The following is an 18,733-nucleotide window of genomic DNA, read 5'->3' on the forward strand; positions in this document are numbered from 1 at the left end:
TGTTCAGGATTGAGAGTTCTTCTTGTTAGATTTTTCCTTTGACCAGCAAGAAGTGACCTTCCATGTCTTTTTTGATGACATTAGGTTGAAAGTCAATTTTATCTGATATTAGAATGGCAACTCCGGCTTGTTTCCTGGGACCATTTGCTTGTAGAATTGTCTTCCATCCTTTTACTCTAAGGTAGTTTTTGTCTTTGACACTGAGGTGTGTTTCCTGTATGCAGCAAAATGTAGGGTCCTATTTACATATCCAGTCTGTTAGTCTATGTCTTTTTATTGGGGAATTGAGTCCATTGATGTTAAGATATATTAAGGAGTAGTGGTTATTGCTTCCTATCATTTTTGATTTTAATTTTATACATGTGTGGTTATCTTCTTTGGGTTTGATGAAAGAAGCTTAATATCTTGCTTTTTCCAGAGTATAGTTTCCCTTGTTGTAATGGTGTTTTTCCCCTATTATCCTTTGTAGGGCTGGGTTTGTGGAAAGATACTGTGTAAATTTGGTTTTGTCATGGAATATCTTGGTTTCTCCATCTATAGTAATTGAGAGTTTCACTGGGTACAGTAGTCTTGGCTGGCATTTGTGTTCTCTTAGAGTCTGCATGACCTCCACCCAGGATCTTCTAGCTTTCATGGTCTCTGGTGAGAAATCTGGTGTAATTTTGATAGATCTTCCTTTATATGTTACTTGCCCTTTTTCTCTTACTGCCCTAAGTATTCTTTCTTTGTTTAGTACATTTGGGGTTTTGATTATTATGTGACAGGAGGTATTTCTGTTCTGGTCCAGTCTGTTTGGAGTTCTGTAGGCTTCTTGTATATTCATAGGCATCTCTCTCTCTTTAGGTTAGGGAAGTTTTCTTCCATAATTTTGTTGAAGATATTTGCTGGCCCTTTAAGTTGTAAATCTTCACTCTCATCAATGCCTATAATCCTTAGATTTGGCTTTTTCTTTGTTTCCTGGATTTCCTGGATGTTTTGGGTTACAAGCTTTTTGCATTTTGCATTTTCTTTAACTGTTGAGTCCATGGTTTCTATTGTATCTTCGCTATCTGAGATTCTTTCTTCTATCTCTTGTATTCTGTTGTTGATATTTGCGTCTATGGTCCCTGATTTCTTCCCAAGGTTTTCTATCTCCAAAGTTGTCTCCCTTTGTGCTTTCTTAGTTGTTTCTACTTCTGTTTTTAGATCCTGGAAGTTTTTGCTCAGTTCCGTCATTTGCTTGTGTTTTCCTCTAATTTTTTAAGAGATTTTTGTGTTTCCTCTTTCATGACTTCTGCCTGTTGATCAAAGTTCTCCTGTATTTCTTTAAGTGATTTTTAAGTGATTTTTGTGTTTCCTCCTTATTGGCTTTTGTATTTTCCTGAATTTCTTTCAATGATTTTTGTGTTTCCCTTGTAAGGGCTTCTAATTTTTGATCCATTTTCTCCTGAATTTCTTTAAGTATATCCTTCATGTGTTCCTGTACCAGCATCCTGACCAGTGATTTTAAATCCAAATCTTGTTTTTCTGGTGTGTTGGGGTATCCAGGACTTGCTATTGTTGGAGAATTGGCTTCAGATGCTGCCATAATGCCTTTGTTTCTGTTAGTAACGTTCCTACCTTTGCCTTTAGCCATCTAGTTCTCCCAGGTGTTAGATGGTCTTATTGTCACTGGCTGGTGCTTCAACCTACTCTGGATCTTTAAGGTTATTTCTGCAACACTGAATGACTGGGTTTCCTCTGGCACAGATTACTGATATGTTGCCTCTTTTGTACCTTTGGAGCCCTGCTCAGTCTTGCCTCAAGCAATGTTATACTTAGGTTGTCAAGGTCAACCAGGTGTTCTCTGTCTGCTCTATTATAGAGCAAAGATGGTGTGGTGGGGGTCACTCCCTCTGTTGACTCTCTCATAGGACACAGGTCCCTCGACAGACTGGCTTGCAGATGAACCTATGTGCTCAGTTCCTGAGTGCAGGCAGACCCCTGGAGATTTGCACCCCCAGAGATCTAAAGCTCAGGGTGATCCAGTACCTAGTGATGCTTTTCTGTCCTGGCAGGCAGCGAATATGGCCACAGGGAATCTCTTCCTCTGCTGCTCTCTGGGCATGACACAGGTCCCAAGCCTGGCAGGCTGGCAGACAAACCTCCTATGTGCTCAGTTCTTTGGTGCAGGCAGACCCCTGGCGGTTTGCACCACCAGAGATCTAAACCTCAGGATGATACAGTACCTAGTGACCCTTTTCTGTCCCAGCAGGCAGCCCATTGCAATTCTTAAAAGGGGGTTTGGTGCTCAGTGAATTGACTTCAAAGACCGGATTATCAGCCAGGCTGTAGGAATCCTCCTGAAGAGAGAAAAGGAAGATGTCAGGGCAAACTGCTACTTGAAAACTATGGGCCCATCTTAAATAGCTAGGAAGTAAGAGAGTATAGCAAATTGCCAGGTGAGATTTTCTGCTTCTAAATTTACAGAGAGTTCCGTTATTTCCAGGAGACATTTCTTTTTTTGCCTCTGTCTGTAAAATATCATTTTTTACAGACTTTACTGGGCCACTGTGGCACATTATACATACATTAGGTTTATAAGTGGTATATAATTTTATTTTTGATTTACTTTTTAATTGTTTTATATATATGGGTGTTTTGCCTGCAGGTTTGTTGGTATGCCACACTCTTAATTTCTAATCAAATTAAAATAGTCCCCATATTGAAGATTATGACAATGAGCCTTTTAGAAAGGCTCTGTTTTGCAGTTCCACTTTTTGCGATGGAAATTCTCTTGCTCTTAACAACAATTAGGAAGCCTAGCCAAATGTCAATGCACAGAATGGTAAAACCCACATTTTTTTTTTATCTCAAAAGATAAATTACTGTAACTTTCCTTTTTCCATTACAACCAAAGATCTTTAAAAAGGAAGTATCAGTGAATGAAGGTGAAGATGAATATGGGTTGCTGGTCTGTTGTCATATTAGCTAAATCTATTGCTAGTATCTGTCTTCCTCTATTCCTAAGCTCTGGAGTTGGGCAACAACCCTGTACTCATACCAGTTATAAGACTCAGGAAATGGAATGGCAGGAAGTAGGAGAGCCTGGAGAACAATGGAATCTTAATGTTCATGGGTCCATAGTTTTGAGACAGTTAATTTGGCAGCCACCTGTATGGCTTTTGCTCTCCTGACCTGGTGTGGTACATTCCATGATATAATATGAGCTGCCTTTACAGCTGTAGGAATGGGGAGAATCACCTTGTAGGACCCTGAGGAAGTTGATTCCAGTGCTGTTTTGGCTACTTGCTTGACTCATATAGTATCATCAGGTTCTAATAAGGGTAAACTGCTGATGCATTGGAAGGTCAGCTAGGTATCAATGACAGCACAACAAATAGCCTTTAGGAAAATTGGGGGACTGTAGTGACTTGAGCATTGAATGGTTAGAGAGTTCCACCAACTGCTGGTCTCTGAGCCTGGGGAGCATTGGGGGAGATCTTCCAAACATAATCCCATATTGAGTAAGTCCCTCCTTGTAATAAAATATAGCAGGCCTAAAACCAAACAAATTAAGGAGGTCTATCCACCCTTTGCTTGACTTCAATGAACATTTTGTTAGTTTCTTTAGATGTCCTTTTTATTTTATCTACCTGTCAAGAACTCTGAGGTCCACATGTACAATGAGGTTTTTAATCTATGCCCAAAGTTTGAGATATTGAGAGATTTTGATTATGAAATCCAGGCCTTAGTTGTACCCTATTGTTGTGGTGGGGGAGACAATAAGAAGCTCTGCTCTTTGGAGGAGCTTTTTAAGCTACAATTTGAGCAGTTTCAGTCCTGGTGCAGAATGCTTCGACCATCCTGGGAAAGGACTGTATAAAAACTAGTAGAAATGGCAGGCCAGAGGTGAGTAAAATAAGTATTTACAGTATTTACAATGGTATGGGCCTCTTTTTGAGATTCCTTCCTAGAAAAGAGCTCTGTGTTTTGAATTTACTTGAGCACAACCCTGGCATCTTGCTGAGACATCCTGTGTCAGGCTGTTCAGTCTGAGTAACATACCTTTGTCTGAGCAATTCGGAAAGTTTTATGAACCCCGGATGAATAGCCTGGCAAAGGTCAGTTAGCAAAGTGCTGCGAACTGTTTCTGGGGGAAGGATCTTTCCTTCTGCATCAAACTGAGGGTTTGAGATGTCATTTTTTTTTCTCTTTCATCTTCTATTTCTTCTTGGTAGTGTCATGGAATCTCTCTCAGGCAATGCTATGTGAATGATCATCCTCAACATGTCAATAGGCCACACTGGTCTTAGGCCCTTAGTCAGGCAGCCAGGTCAGCAGCCTGGTTGACTCTTGCTTCAGGGGAGTTTCTCTCTGATGTTCTTGGCAGAGAAGGCTAGCAATTTGTAGGGGAAGCCAATAGCTTCTGGGGGAGACAAGGTGATCTCTGTTTAACGTCCCTTTCCCCAGTGGCAAGAAGCCCTGTTTCTCTATTGCTTATGCCTTGTGCATACATGGTCCTAAGAGCATAGGCAGTGTCCAGAATCTGCTGCTGCACTTTCCTTTTCCCCATCTGAGAGCCTGGGGCAGATTCATCAGTTCAGCCTTTTGAGTTGAGAGACCTGGCTTGGGCTCAAATGGTTTTGGTTAAAGTGCCTTCTACAGCTCTCACAAGCCTGGTTTCATCTTTCAACTTTGGGCAGTTCTGCTTGAGCACCAGCAAACTGGCATCAGGTAAGAAGATAGAAGGATTGAGGGCACTGTGATTCTTAAACTGGACTTGGGAGTCTAGCCAGGCAACAGTCACCTATGTGTTAACACTTTTGATTTCTTGACTTTAATACTTTGATTGCTAGACCTTAGTAGTCATTCTTGGAGGGAGGAAGTGGCCAAATAAGGTAATAGACCTTGGGGCTAGCTTTAGAAATCCAATCTAAGGTTTTTAGAAAGGCAGAGGGAATGAGGGTAAAAGGGCTCAAGGCCTCACCGAGCCATGTTTGCTATGTTTGGGCCTGCCAGAGTTCCTTCAAGTATATTCAAGTATAAGACATTTGTGCATGAGTTCTGCCAATTTCTGTTCTTAGATTGGTTTTCAACCTATCTATCCTGTATATCCTGTATATGTTGTTAGATTCTAAATGTTTCACATTTTTCCAGTTATTGTTTTGTAAATTTTGCTTTCTGGTTGTTCATTGCTTCTATACAGAAATAGTTGACATTTGCATTTTGGTTATTGCAAACAAATAATGATCAGAACTATCACAATATTCAGGCCCTGATACCAATTTCTGTCTTAGTTAGGGTTTTACTGAGGTGAACAGACACCATGGTCACCACAACTCTTACAGAGGAAGACATTTAATTGGTATTGGCTTACAGTTTCAGAGTTTGAGTCCATTATTGTCATAGGGATCATGCAGGCAGACATAGTGCTGGAGATTACAATGAGTGTTCTACATTTTGATCCACAGTTAGCAAGGACAGACTGTGTATCACACTAGGCATATTTTGAACAAAGAAGACCCCAAAGCCTTCCTGTACAGGGCCATCTTTTCTCCAATAATGTCACTGGCACTCCAGCAAAGTTGCACTTCCTAATAGTGCTACTCACTGTGGCCAAGCATTTAAACATGTAGTTTATGATGGGGAGCTGTTCCTACTCAAACCATCAGTGTGTTCAGCACCATCCACAGGCTGGGGTACCAAGTTGCAGAAGAAGCAAAAGCTAACTGAGTACCAGCATTCATCTCTCTGTGCTTCTTGAGTGTAGACACAGCACAACATAACCAGCTGTATTTGTAAACTTTTCCTAACAATCATTAGAAACTGAACTACTAATGAGAGCCAAAGTAAACAACTCACCCATCTATCTTTCTCCTTACAGACTTTCACTATGCAACTTTGTCTCGTCTAGAAATTGCTATGTAGACCACACTGTCTTCAGACTCAGAGATCTACATGCCTTTGCATTCCAAGTGCTGGGATTAAAGTTTTTTGCCAATGTGCTCAGCTAAGCCTTTCTTTTAAAAAGTTGCTTCTGTTAAGTATTTTGCTGCAGCAACAAGAAAAACACATATAGACCTTGTGTTTTATGGCCTTAGGAAACTCACTGATTAGTTGTAAGAATAGTTTTGTAGATTCCCTTGGATTTTCACATAGGATCATATTGTCTGAAAACAAAGATATTTTCATTTTATCTTTTCTGATCCATATACCTTTTGGGATCTTTTCTTGTGATATAGAAGTAAGAGATCCAGTGTCATGTTGAGTATCAGTGGTGAGAATGGCACCCCTGGGATTTTTTTCCTAGGTCAGAGGTGAAAATATTTAGTTTCTCAGTAAGTGTGATTCTGTGTGGGCTTTTTTATAGCTGCCCTTTATTGCCTCACACAGTTGACATCTGGTTGGGTGTGGTGGTGCATACCTACAATCCCACCATTATAGTCAAAGCATTGGTGAAAATTTTTTTTTAATTTTTTTTATTCGATATAATTTATTTACATTTCAAATGATTTCCCCTTTTCTAGCCCCCCCCCTCCCCGAAAGTCCCGTAAGCCCCCTTCTCTTCCCCTGTCCTCCCTCCCACCCCTTCCCAGTTCCCCGTTCTGGTTTTGCCGAATACTGTTTCACTGAGTCTTTCCAGAACCAGGGACCGCTCCTCCTTTCTTCTTGTATCTCATTTGATGTGTGGATTATGTTTTGGGTATTCCAGTTTTCTAGGTTAATAGCCACTTATTAGTGAGTGCATACCATGATTCACCTTTTGAGTCTGGGTTAGCATTGGTGAAAATTTAATGATAGCCTGGGCTATGTAAAAACACATATGAAAACCAAAACCAAAATAACAGACAATGATAATCCCACACCCCACACCAATGATAGCAAAGAGGAGACAACTCCCAAAGCTGTGGGGATTGTTTTATTGTTCAGGATTTTTATGTTGCTGTTTGTGGATCTCAGCATTTTGTTTTGTATTCTTAAACTTTCAGTCTAGTGAATAACATGTTTTTTCTCCAGCATTTATTCATTGGATAAATTTGGCTTGATATAAGTAAGTTATTTTAGTACATTCCTGGATTTTGTTGCTTAATATTTTGTCATGGAGCTTTGCATTTAAGTTCATGAAGGATGTTGGTGAAGGTTTCTCTGATTTGTACCTTTTTTTGGGACCAATTTTAATATTAAGATGATGCTGTTCTTATAGAATTAATTAGGAAATGATTTCTCTTATCATTTTTTTTTTACATGTATAGTAAGAGAACACTTTTGGAATCTGGAGAATTAGCTTTTGTTTTTTGTCTAATTTCTAAAGAGCTTGTAATTCAAGTGAACTCTTTACCAAACATGAGTTTGACAGCTAATAATGTTAAAATTCAACTTGACAAGATCTCGGATCACTGAGGCAACAACAATGAGACATGTGCCTGAGGAAGTTTCTAGATTGTTAGTGGAGGTGTGTGGGAGGATCTACACCAACTGTGGACAGACAGCTTCACAAGCTAAAGTTTCTGGCTGATTAGAAAGGAGAAATCGACTGGACAGCTAATACCCATCTCTCTCCATCTCCTCACTGAGAATGCAATGTGACCAGGTTCCTCACCCTTCTGCCACCTTGAAATTCTGTACTTTAACAAACCCCTCCTTCCTCACTTTGCTTTTGCTGGTATCTTGTTACAACAACCATGGAAGTAATGAAACCATGAGTGTAGTGCTGAGTGCTTTCCTTGAGAAACTTACTGATTTATCTGAACTGTCACTGTCACTGTCATTCACATTCACTTGTCAGAATGCTTATTTTAAAAATGGTCTTCATTGGTCAGAAATTGTTTTTATATTTTTCATTGTGTATAGTCATCATACATGGTACATGTTATAAAAGGATATCTTTATATAAGCACATCTTGTATCTTTAGTACACCCCCTTTCTCCTACCTTTCTCTTCATGCCTCCCTTCCTTCAGTCCCTTCTGTTTCCTTTGATAGTTGCACTATGACTTTTTGTTATATATACATAGATACCTTTACACGTCTATATGCATCTAGAAGCTTTATATTAAAGAAAACACTCATTTGTCCTTCTGAGACTGATTTAATTTGCTTAATATGATTATCTGTGGTCATATCAGCTTCCAGTGGACACCATGATTCTGTTCTCAGTTGCTCTCCGCCTTGTTTTGAGAAAGGGTCTTCAGAGAAACCAGATCATATCTGTTGCCTCAGCTGGCTGGCTAGTCAGCCACGAATCGTGCTGTCTATCCCTACTCCACCTTCAGGGCTAGGGTTACAGGTGTAAAATACAATGTGTGTTTAGTTATGTGAATGCAAGGATCTGAATTTAGGTCCTAATGATTGCAAAGCATTTTGACCACTGAACCCTGCCCCTAAAAGTTCCCAGTCCTTTTACAAGATGTTAACCACTTGCCTTGCCCCTTTGGCAATATAGTTTATATATACTGAAAAGTGCTAAGACTTGGTCAAAACATGGGAACAAGAGCCTTTATTCTGCCTACAAAAAAAATCAAATGGATTTCAAATACATAATAGGGAAAATTAGTATGAGTTTATGGTTCTAGATAAATCACTAATGTACTTTTGATATTTAAGAGATTGCCCATCATCCTTTAAAGTCCATCTTTCAAGTTTCTGCTCTGCACTGTGCTTAAGTGTCATGTTACTATGGAAACCAGTATCAACTGTTAAATTTGGAAATGCCCCATTACAGGTTTAATCTATGTGAACTGAAACAATTCCATCTCCAGTCCATCCATTTGTGACTCAGCTCCTTGTCATACTAATGGTTTCTCCCATATTCTTGTACATATTATATTTTGGGGTCCTAAGTCTCCATGCAGTCAATCCTACAACTTTACATCGTTGAAAATAATGCTGGCTACTCCTGTCCTTCAGGTCTACCACACTCCCGGATAACTTGGTTTCTAATCATGCCCCAAGACTTCAGAATGTGCTCAGAGTCCATTTGTCTCCTGGAGACAATTATTTGGAAAAGTGACTTTTTTTCTGAGCAGTTTGTTGGTCTCTCTACCATGGTAGAGAGTCAGTGATGCCCTCTGTACACAATCTTAAGCAAGATAGACATGATTTCAACAGTTGTGTTGTGTGTCTTTCCTGACTTTTAGTTTTCTGATGCAAGAACCAATTATTATCAACTAGGGTTCTTCTTGTTCCAAATTCTATATGCTGTTCAGCTCTGCTTTGAGTGGCTGGACAGAGCTGTTTACCAGGCCTTTAGCTTATGACACATTTGTGACTTGCTTTTTCCCGGAGATCCTCATTCTCTATTTGAAGTCTTTCACACTCCTCCTTTATTTTCTTCTCTTCCTAAAAAATGACAAGAGGAGAAAATGAACCATTGCACTGAGTTGATCCCTGTGTTCAATGCAGGTTCCATACTAGTTAGTTTTTATTAATTTGTTAACATTTCCTCTAACCTTAATTTTTATTATAATTTTAATCTGTTTTTGTTTCTGAGTAAATTTTTGTGTTTAGGGGTCCATTTAGCTAAGAACCAATTCCATTGGTTGACTAAATCAATTGTCTTTCAGTTCCAAGCATCCAGGTCTGTGGATCACAAACACCTATAACTCTTAAGTTCAGAGTATCTGACTCCTTCGTTGGGCCTGTATAGATATGAAATGCATACAAGCAACTACACACACACACACACACACACACACACACACACACACACACCTCATACCACACACCACACACACACCACTCACATACCACATACACCACACCCACACCATACACACCCACACCACACACAGCCACAGACATACACACACACACACACACACACACACACACACACACACACACAGACACACACACACACACACACTTTTCTTTTTTTAATGAAGGAAACATAGAAGGTGCTGCAATTGTAATACCAAAATTTTGTGCTCCATGGCTTTCCTTTGCTCCTCCTTCAGCTGCTCCTGTTCCCTTTCCATCTTCTCACTCAGCTGTTTCATGCGCTCCTGGTAAATCTGCTCTTTCTGTTCCATCAACTGCTCATTCTTCTGCCGCATTTCCTCCAGCAGTTTTGAGGCACGCTCTGCAGCTTCAATTTTCACACGTTCCACTGTGAAGGAAAGCAAGAAAGAAGGTCAAATGCTGCTCTGCCCTTCCTCTAAGACTTCACTGTTCCTGCTGACTTCATAGTGACACCCAGGCCTGATGTCAGTCAGTAAGATACAGCTTTGTTCTTTTAGTTCTAGTTTAGGGTCCCAGGATTACAGGAATTTAAACTTTTCATGGCTTTTGAGGGCACATTGTCCCTTAACTTGTGCCTTACCTTCAATCGCCCTTTCTTTTTCTGTCAGACTCTGGTCAGCCTGTAGAATTGCATCTGTTATACCCTCCTTTGTCTGCAAGAATTCCTTGAGAGCTTCTTCAGCCTTTGAATAGAGGGAGCATAAAGTTTACAGGAAGAATGACTGCCAGCGTTTGTACCTCCCTCCCTACTGACCTTCCCTCCAATGATACCAACCACAGAAGCAAACACACAGTCTAGGCTGGACCTCAGTAAGGAATGTCTGTTGTTGGAAGCCTCTCTAGAAAACAAAGACTGTCATTTTAGACCGAGGGCTCTAATTTTGGAGTTAATGGTGCTGTGGTCATAGATGTGTAAGTTTACTGAAGACATAATCCCTCATGGAGAACAAAGAGATCAGAGTACATGAGTGGAAAGAAGTGTGGGGCTGGGAGAGATGATGGGCAGAGAGACATGGGACGATATTATTTAAAGACAATGTGAAGCCCAAACTGATGAATTATAAGTTTTGTTTAAGGGATTGTCATTGAGTACTTTGTAACATAAAGAGTCTACCTAAAATAGTGGGGGACAGACACACTGGTGGCCAAGGTGATATGTTTGAGCTCATTTCTTGAGTTCACTGTCTCTGATGGGTGAGCAGAAATATCCAGTATGACAACCTTCAGGTATGGGATACACAAACAGCATACGCCTGGAGTTCCCCAGTGATGCTTGGGGACACTGCAGTCTGATGATAAGCAATTTCCCAGGACATACATAATCTTGGTTACCTGAACCCCCTTCCCAGGTTCTTCATAGTACTTTTTCTTCAACTCCTGTATCTTCTGGTTAAAAAGACTGTAACCCCTTGGTTTGTGATAAACACCCTGCTTTACATCTTCTTCTAGTCTGCTGAAAATATCCCGAAGCAGAGACAAACAGTGATCTGAGGACACCTCTTGATTCTTCTTACAGAATTCCCTTCGCTTTCTTTCTAATTCCATCTTTAATAAAATATATATAAAGAAAAAAATAATAAGGAAGCCAGAGTTTAGACTTTTTGGGAGCATTCCTTATAAGTAAAACAAACACAAAACACAAAACAAACCCGAAAACAAAACAAAAGTATGGGAGCACTGCTTATAACTAGATAGATCTCTTCCTCTGATGCCTTGCTCCTTGCCAGTGAAGTTCAGAGAAGAGATTTACACCTTTAGATGTTAAACTACCTTTTCAGATTGGACTAAAGATTACACAAGGAATAAACATGGCTCAATGTTAATTTGTTATTGTCTTGAGTATCGAATCAGTCTGATGACAAGGGCATGCAATGTGATCAGGTAAACTAGTTCTCTGTTATTTATTTATTAAATGGGGATATTACTAGCTTATTCATGACAGGAGAAATGTTTCAAAGCTTTGACTCTACTGCAATCAATTTTTATTTATTGTAATTATTAGTAGGTATCTGTTACTACTTTGAAATCTAGTCCCCGTTGCCTAATCACTAACAGCCATTTGACTTGCTTTTCAAAATCTACATTCAGGAAACTTGAGAAAAAAAATTACCTCTAATTTTGTTAGGAACACTTGATTAACATCTTTGAAGGAAATTTCCATGAAGATCTTGATGGCTTCTTTCTCACAGGTCCTGTGCAGGTCCAGCAGCTCCTGGAGCGTCTCTGTGGGCAGCTGCACCCTCTGGCTCATCTGCTGGTCATAGTGGTCAATGGCCTTTTGCAGTGCAGCTGAGTTCTCTGTTTCTGCCAAAACCAGGACAGCATTCTCCACGCAGGGGAGAGACCCATTGATGATGGAGTTCACATATGTTGTCACCAAACTGCTCAGTCCTACAATCAGGAAGCAGGTAACAGTATTTGCTATAGATGGATGGAGACAAGTCTATTCTGTGAAAGTCTAGATATGTCAGTCATTGATGCCATAAAGCATCAGTGTCCTTAGCATCGTTTAGAAGAATGACAAATGGATGCATCCCAGCCTCTGTCTCACACTGATGGAATTAGACTTTCCTCTGAGCAAGATCCTCTCTTGAGGTGTCTGCAACCCCAAATGCTAAGAATGCTGGATGGAGATCACATGGGCCTGTGTCTATGGAATGTTTGCATCCATTTCAACATAAGCACCATGAGAACAGGCTCCATGCCTCCATCATGGCTGTCTGTGTCACCAACGCTGTCCATAGTAAGCATTTCATTCCCATTTGGGAATAAAACATGGTCACAAACTCTCTATCAGGTTGATTAGAATAAATAACACCACCAAGAGAGCATTCTGTGTGCGGTAACTTGACAATGACCAGCTCCATGTGCACTTCATTAACCTTCCTTTTGAATTTAAGAGCCATACTTGTTCAGTGACTATCTTATTGGTCTAATTAGGCACAGTGTGCCCAGGTGAGTTGAAAGGTTTTTCAACTTTCTTTTATCTTTTTTTAAGAAGAAAATCTGATAGACAAATTGATTATAAATGATGGTATCACCTACAGTTTAGCATTATATTGGTGATAGATTAATGCTTCTTCACAGCTGAAGTAGGTCATTGCTGTCTCCTAATACTGTGGCCTATATAGTGAGAAGACAGACTGTGAAAGGACTCACGTGGTCCATTGACCTTGAGGCCTCCTGAAATCGTTTTCACCTTGGAAGACCTGAACACATAAGAACAGAACTCTGCCACTTGTTCCACGAAGTCAGAGTCCAGGTCTTGATCCTGCATCGATTCCAGCTGCCCAAGCTTCTTCCCTGGTGCTGGGCGCTCAAAGACAAAGCATTTCTTCGTTGGGAAGAACTTACGGATACAGATCCGAGGCAGGTTTAAATCAATTTGTTTTTCATTTTGACCAGTACCTAGATGGAGTGAAAACAGGATTTTCAGCCAGGATGTGTGAGCTGGGTATATGTTTTAAATTTCATCATGTGAGCATTTGAGATGGTGAACCGCTCAAAACTTAGGCAGGAGGATTATAAGTTGAGGCCAGCCTGGATCCTGAAAATACAAAACAAGAAGAGAGAATGGGAATGTGTGGGAGTTGGGCAGTGTTTTCTGCTTTATGAACCAAGATGTCCCTCAACAGAGGAATGGATACAAGAAACTGTGGTATATACACACAATGGATTCATGAAGTTCTTAGGCAAATGGATGGAACTAGAAAGTGTCATCCTGAGTAAGGTAACCCTATCACAAAAGAACTCACATGGTATGCACTCAGTAATAAGCGGATCCTAGTCCAAAAGCTCAAAATAAACAATTTACAATTCACCCAGCACAGGAAGTCCAAGAAGAAGGAGGACTTAAGTGAGGGTGCTACAGTTCCTCTGAGAAAGGAAACATAAGACTCACAGGAACAATAAGGGAGGCAATGTGTGGAGCAGAGTCTGAAGTAAAGGCTACCCAGAGACTGCCCTACCTGGGGATTCATCCTATAAATAGTCACCAAACCCCTTCACTATGACAAGAAGCATGTACCAAAAGGACTATGCCATGGCTGTCTCCAGAGGGGCCCTGCCAGAGCCCTACAAATATAGAGGCAGAAACTAGCAACCAACTATTGGACTAGGCTTGGGGTCCCCAACGGAGGATCTGGAGGGTGGTCTGGAGGAGCTGAAGGGGTTCACAGCCCCATGGGAAGAACAATGACTTCGGACACCCAGATACCCCAAGACTCTCAGGGACTGACCCATCAACTAAGGAGTACACATAGTTCCAGCCAAAAATGTGGCAGCGGAATGCCTTGTTGGGCATCAGTGTGAGGAGTGGTCTTTGGTCAGGTAAAGGCTCAATAGAGGCCCCAACAAAGGGAAACGGATGGGGGTGGGGTGTGGGTAGAGGTGGGAGTGTGTTGGGTAGAGGGGCATATACATGGAGTCAGGGGGGTGGGAGGAGGGGGTAAGGAACCTTTGGGGAGGGGGGCTTTTGGGAGGGGGGAAATTGGGAAAGGTTTTACCATTGGCAATGTAAATGAAGAAGATACTCAAAACAAAAACGAAAACAACAAAAAAAAAGAAATTTCATTTTTTTTTTTTTTGTAAAAGACATTAACAATGCTGTGTTAGTCTTATCAGGATAGGTGGTTTCTAAGGATTCAACCCACTTACAGTAGGTGGACTGTTCATGCAGACCACATGCAAACCCATGAGTACAATATCATTTGATTTTTGTAGTCTACTGGCAACCCATAATGTCTGGGGTCCACACTGACAACCCATCATGTCTAGGGGCCGCACTATTCCAACAGTTGTATGATGTAACACTTCATTCTAGTTTTTCTCAAATATAGCTTCATTCTTAAGCAGAATAGTCAAATTAATTTCTGTAAAGGGAACTGTGAAAGACAAATAAATAAGAGAAAATGCTTAACTCAATCTGCCAAATCATACATTAAACACTAATTTCTACATGTGGTCAGCTAGAAGGAATAAATACTCCAGGTATGAGAAAATTATAGATAGAAGCTGAATTATCAGTTTTGATTTGTTTTGTCTTTTCATCCTTATTTCCCAGGTGTAAGTCTCTTACCTTGAAGAAGTCTCAGGGAATTCTCTAGGTATTCATCTGCTGAGATAGCTTGCCCATTTATTTTCAGCTCAAGAGAGAAGTCTCTCAGAGCCCACACAAAGTCTGGAAAGAAGCTCACATATTCATCCGAGTCCTCCAACTCCTGATGGTTAGGAGAACATCTTGTTCTGATTCTGTCTGTCAGCTCTGTCACATAGCTGATCAGCTAATTACGGAAAGTCACTGAAACAACTGTAGAACCAACCAAAGCTCCAGATTCCCCATGCCACAATAATTCCACATTTTCCCAAACCTTGATAAAATGATTCATTTGTCTCATCCCTAAGTTAATTTTGAATACTTCCTGCTACATATATGTGAGCTACTATCATTTTGTGTTAAATTAAGAAAAATCTAGAGTCATGAAGGGAGGTCTGAACCTCAGAAAGGATACTGCAGCTGGTCCATGGCCTGCTGGTTGATGACTCCCATGCTGTTGTAGACAAAGGTACTGCTTAGAAGGATAGCCAGGGCAAAGATCCAGCAGTCATTCTGGTTGTCACCCTGGAAGTCACCACACATATAGGTAAGAGTATGTCTTGTTCTTGTGTCACTTTCCAAATCAGCAGTAGTCAAGTATGCATACTTCATGAGAGGGCATATTAGTCTTAAAAATTGAAACCTTATAACCTATGCAAGGTACAAAACCAAACAACAGAAACAGCAATAAACCTGCAGACGCTGTTTAGGGCACTTGGAGGGTGAAAGTTTTCTTAGTTTGTGGCTTAATTTGTGATGATTCACAGGAGGGCTTATTATCATTTGTGTGTGTGTGTGTGTGTGTGTGTTTAATACTGCAGACTATCATTTTGCTGTTATACAACCCAGTCTTGTGACAACTTTCCTCTTCTTTCTTGGCCAAATTTGACCACATGTCATGTATGTATGAATGAATAGATAGTAATGATGATGTTCTAATTCTTATTGAAAAACTACAAAACTTACAGCCTGAGTTCAATTCCAAGAACCCACATAGTGGAACAGAGAACTGATCCACATATTGTCCTATAACCTCCACATGTGCACTGTAGCTCATGCAACATGACACTTGTGATGAACTCACCCACACACATGTGTACATCCATGCACACATACATACACAAAAATAATAATAAAAGATTTAAAAAGCATCATAGACAACAGCACTGAGTATTCAGAGACTAAGGCTGGATTACAAATTGAATCCCATTCTTACTTTCTCCACATCTCCCAGGCCCTCCGTATCAAGCAGAACTAGGGTGTGGCCAGGTTTCTGGGGATGAGGCATACACCACATCCAGAGGCCCTTGGTTTGAGACTGCACAGTGGAGCCCAGGGAGAAGCCTGAAAAACAGGAAAGGAGGGTTTAGACACTTACCATCAGGGCTTCCTGAAAGTGGTAATAAAGTTAGCATAATGGAAGTGGATAGTGGTTAAGTGTGCTTGCTGGCCTTGGAGAAGAACACAGTTCAGTTCTCAGCATCTACAGAGCAGCTGACAGCTGTAGAATTCCCATTTCAGGGAGCCTAATGCTACTGTCTGTGAATTTAAAATAAACAAATCTTTCTTGAAAAGATCAACACAAGTCAGTTAGGAGAATTAGCTGAAACTAAAATTAGTACTGATCTCACACTCACAGATATAACAGATACTCATTTTCTCATTCCTCATCAGTCACAAGACTTCCAGGTTTACATCAAGGTTCCAAAAGGAATGTGTGGCAGGGTCAGTCTTTCAGATGGAGCCCCTGAGCTTCCTGTGTCTGAGGTTGTGATGGTAAACCTGATGTAACCATGGAGACCCATGTTGTTAGAGATGTCAGGACAGAGGGATGCCCATAGAGGAAAGCTGGAGTCAGTGAGTGCAGCTGGGCCTAGAGAGATCCCTTGTGCCCTTTAAAGAGCGGGACCCTAGAGGCAGGGTCTGTTAGATGATAGTGTATAGAGAAGACCACCACATGTCTGTACACTACACATTGGGCTACAGTTCTTGGGGTTTCCCTGCTGGGGTTGAGTCTTGTTATGGGGTATTCTTCTCTTCCCATCCTCCTGAACACTGAAAATGGGAATGTTTATTCTGTGACATTTAATATCACAGGTTGCCTTGAGTCTGAGAAGGGACTTTGGACTTTTTTTTTTTACACTATTAGAAGTATAAAACTATAGAGACTTTTGAAGAAGGAGCCATTCCATTTAGGGTCCTGGATCAGAATGCTATGGATTGCATATAAAATATTCACCACAGGACTATGTATTTGAACCTTGGTCCTCAGTTAGTGCCACTGTTTTGGGAGAGATGGATGCATTAGGAGGTAGAAGTGCCTGGCACTGGGAAGGCCTTGGAATGTTGATACTAGGCTTGCTTCCTTTTCAGCCATGATACAAACAGCCACACACTCCTAACAGGACACATGGAGCCACAAAGCTCTGTCTCCCTTGCCATAGTGGACTGATATCCCCCGAATGGTGAGCAGAGTAAACCCTCTTCCTTACATTGCTTCTGTCGGGCATTTGATCAGTGTTGAGACTAACACAACCTAGGCTCAGACAGGTGTCTATAGCCATCTTCATTTTAGCATCGTTCAGAGAACTCAACTGTCTTCTCCACAGGTAAGTGGATAAGATAATGTTAAGGATACCTGACCACTGACCCTGAAAAAAGGAAGACTGTTTTGCTGTCCTGTTCTCACAGTGACAAGGCTTGAAGGTATCATTCTACGTGAGAGAACAAGCAATGAAAATCCCCATATTTTGTGTGAGTCCACATATGTGACACTGCTAGAACAGTCAGAGTCATAGATACAGCATGCAGAATAGTGGGATGGGATGCACAAGGGTCTGGTTCTAGAGATGGATTGGGAGATACACAGGTGTTTTAGTTTATTTACTGCTACCGATCTGGATACTTAAATTATAAGGATGACTCTTACGTAACTTATGATAAAAGAAAAGTTAACACATACTATGTTAATTAACTAGGAGCTAGATGTGATGGTGCAGACATAAGCAGAACTCAGGAGGCTGAGACAGAAGGATCATGGGTTTGGGTTTAGCCAGAAGACATTCTGAGCTAGATACCAGCTTGGGCTATATAACATGACCTTGCCTCAAAAATGACAGCAAACAGAAAGAGCAGCCCTGGCAACAACACAACAGTGAGTGGAAGATTAAATTCTTCACACTCTCATTCAAGAAGCAGACAACATGTGCGTGCCTGGAGTACAGCACAGCTTTGTTGGTGACACTCACCTGTGTTCTTCCCAGCCAGCTTGTTCATCAGGTAGGATTTGCCTGTGCGGTAGAGGCCCACAATGGCCACCACCACCACTGGCTGCTGGATAGCAGACAGGATGCTTAGGGCTTCCTGGTTGGTGCTCATTTGCCCTTCCATATTCTCAATGAGGCAGACAGGGCCTGGCATGTTGTCCTCTGAGGCCATGGCAAGGGTCTGTTCCCTGTGTATAGATGGAAAGATAAGATGTACTAGAAATGATCTTTTTCACTCAGAAGGTAGAGTTATGAAACTCTGAATCAACACCACATTGTTGTTTACATCAGAGACATAAGCTGAGAAAGAACGGGTATCATTTTAGAATCTTATAAAATATTTGTAAATATTTTATTTGTAATGCAACAGTGACATTTTATTGCTCTCACAACAGAAATATTCTATAAGTAATTTAGCATTTTGTACTTTCCATATTAAAGATTTTATAATAGATAGCAAGTTTGAAAACAAAATACAATTTAGACAGATTATTTTACGACGCAGCTGCATATAATCAATTAAATATTCATTTATTACAATTAAAATGAATAAAGGCATTTAGAAATTAATGTTTAATATAGGCTTTTATGACAATTTCTAGAGATTTGAAATATATTTATTTCTACCTTCCCAAGTGGTTATTCTCAAGTCGTGGGTACAAGTATAATTT

At 40.6% G+C, this 18,733-nt stretch overlaps 1 protein-coding gene across 1 annotated transcript; it reads right to left on the reverse strand.

Annotated features, from left to right (window-relative positions):
* Positions 1 to 9,206: 9,206 nt before the first annotated feature.
* LOC127682490 (guanylate-binding protein 1-like) lies at positions 9,207 to 18,234 on the reverse strand. The gene is made up of 10 exons (XM_052178824.1): positions 18,045 to 18,234; positions 16,013 to 16,140; positions 15,212 to 15,321; positions 14,779 to 14,975; positions 12,861 to 13,109; positions 11,812 to 12,092; positions 11,034 to 11,246; positions 10,282 to 10,384; positions 9,875 to 10,068; positions 9,207 to 9,299 (listed from the first exon to the last, which is right to left on the reverse strand). The coding sequence occupies exons 1-10, from the start codon at positions 18,232 to 18,234 to the stop codon at positions 9,207 to 9,209; spliced, it is 1,758 nt and encodes a 585-aa protein (XP_052034784.1).
* Positions 18,235 to 18,733: the final 499 nt, after the last annotated feature.

Source organism: Apodemus sylvaticus, chromosome 4, assembly GCF_947179515.1.
Source record: "Apodemus sylvaticus chromosome 4, mApoSyl1.1, whole genome shotgun sequence".
NCBI classification, from domain to species: domain Eukaryota; kingdom Metazoa; phylum Chordata; class Mammalia; order Rodentia; family Muridae; genus Apodemus; species Apodemus sylvaticus.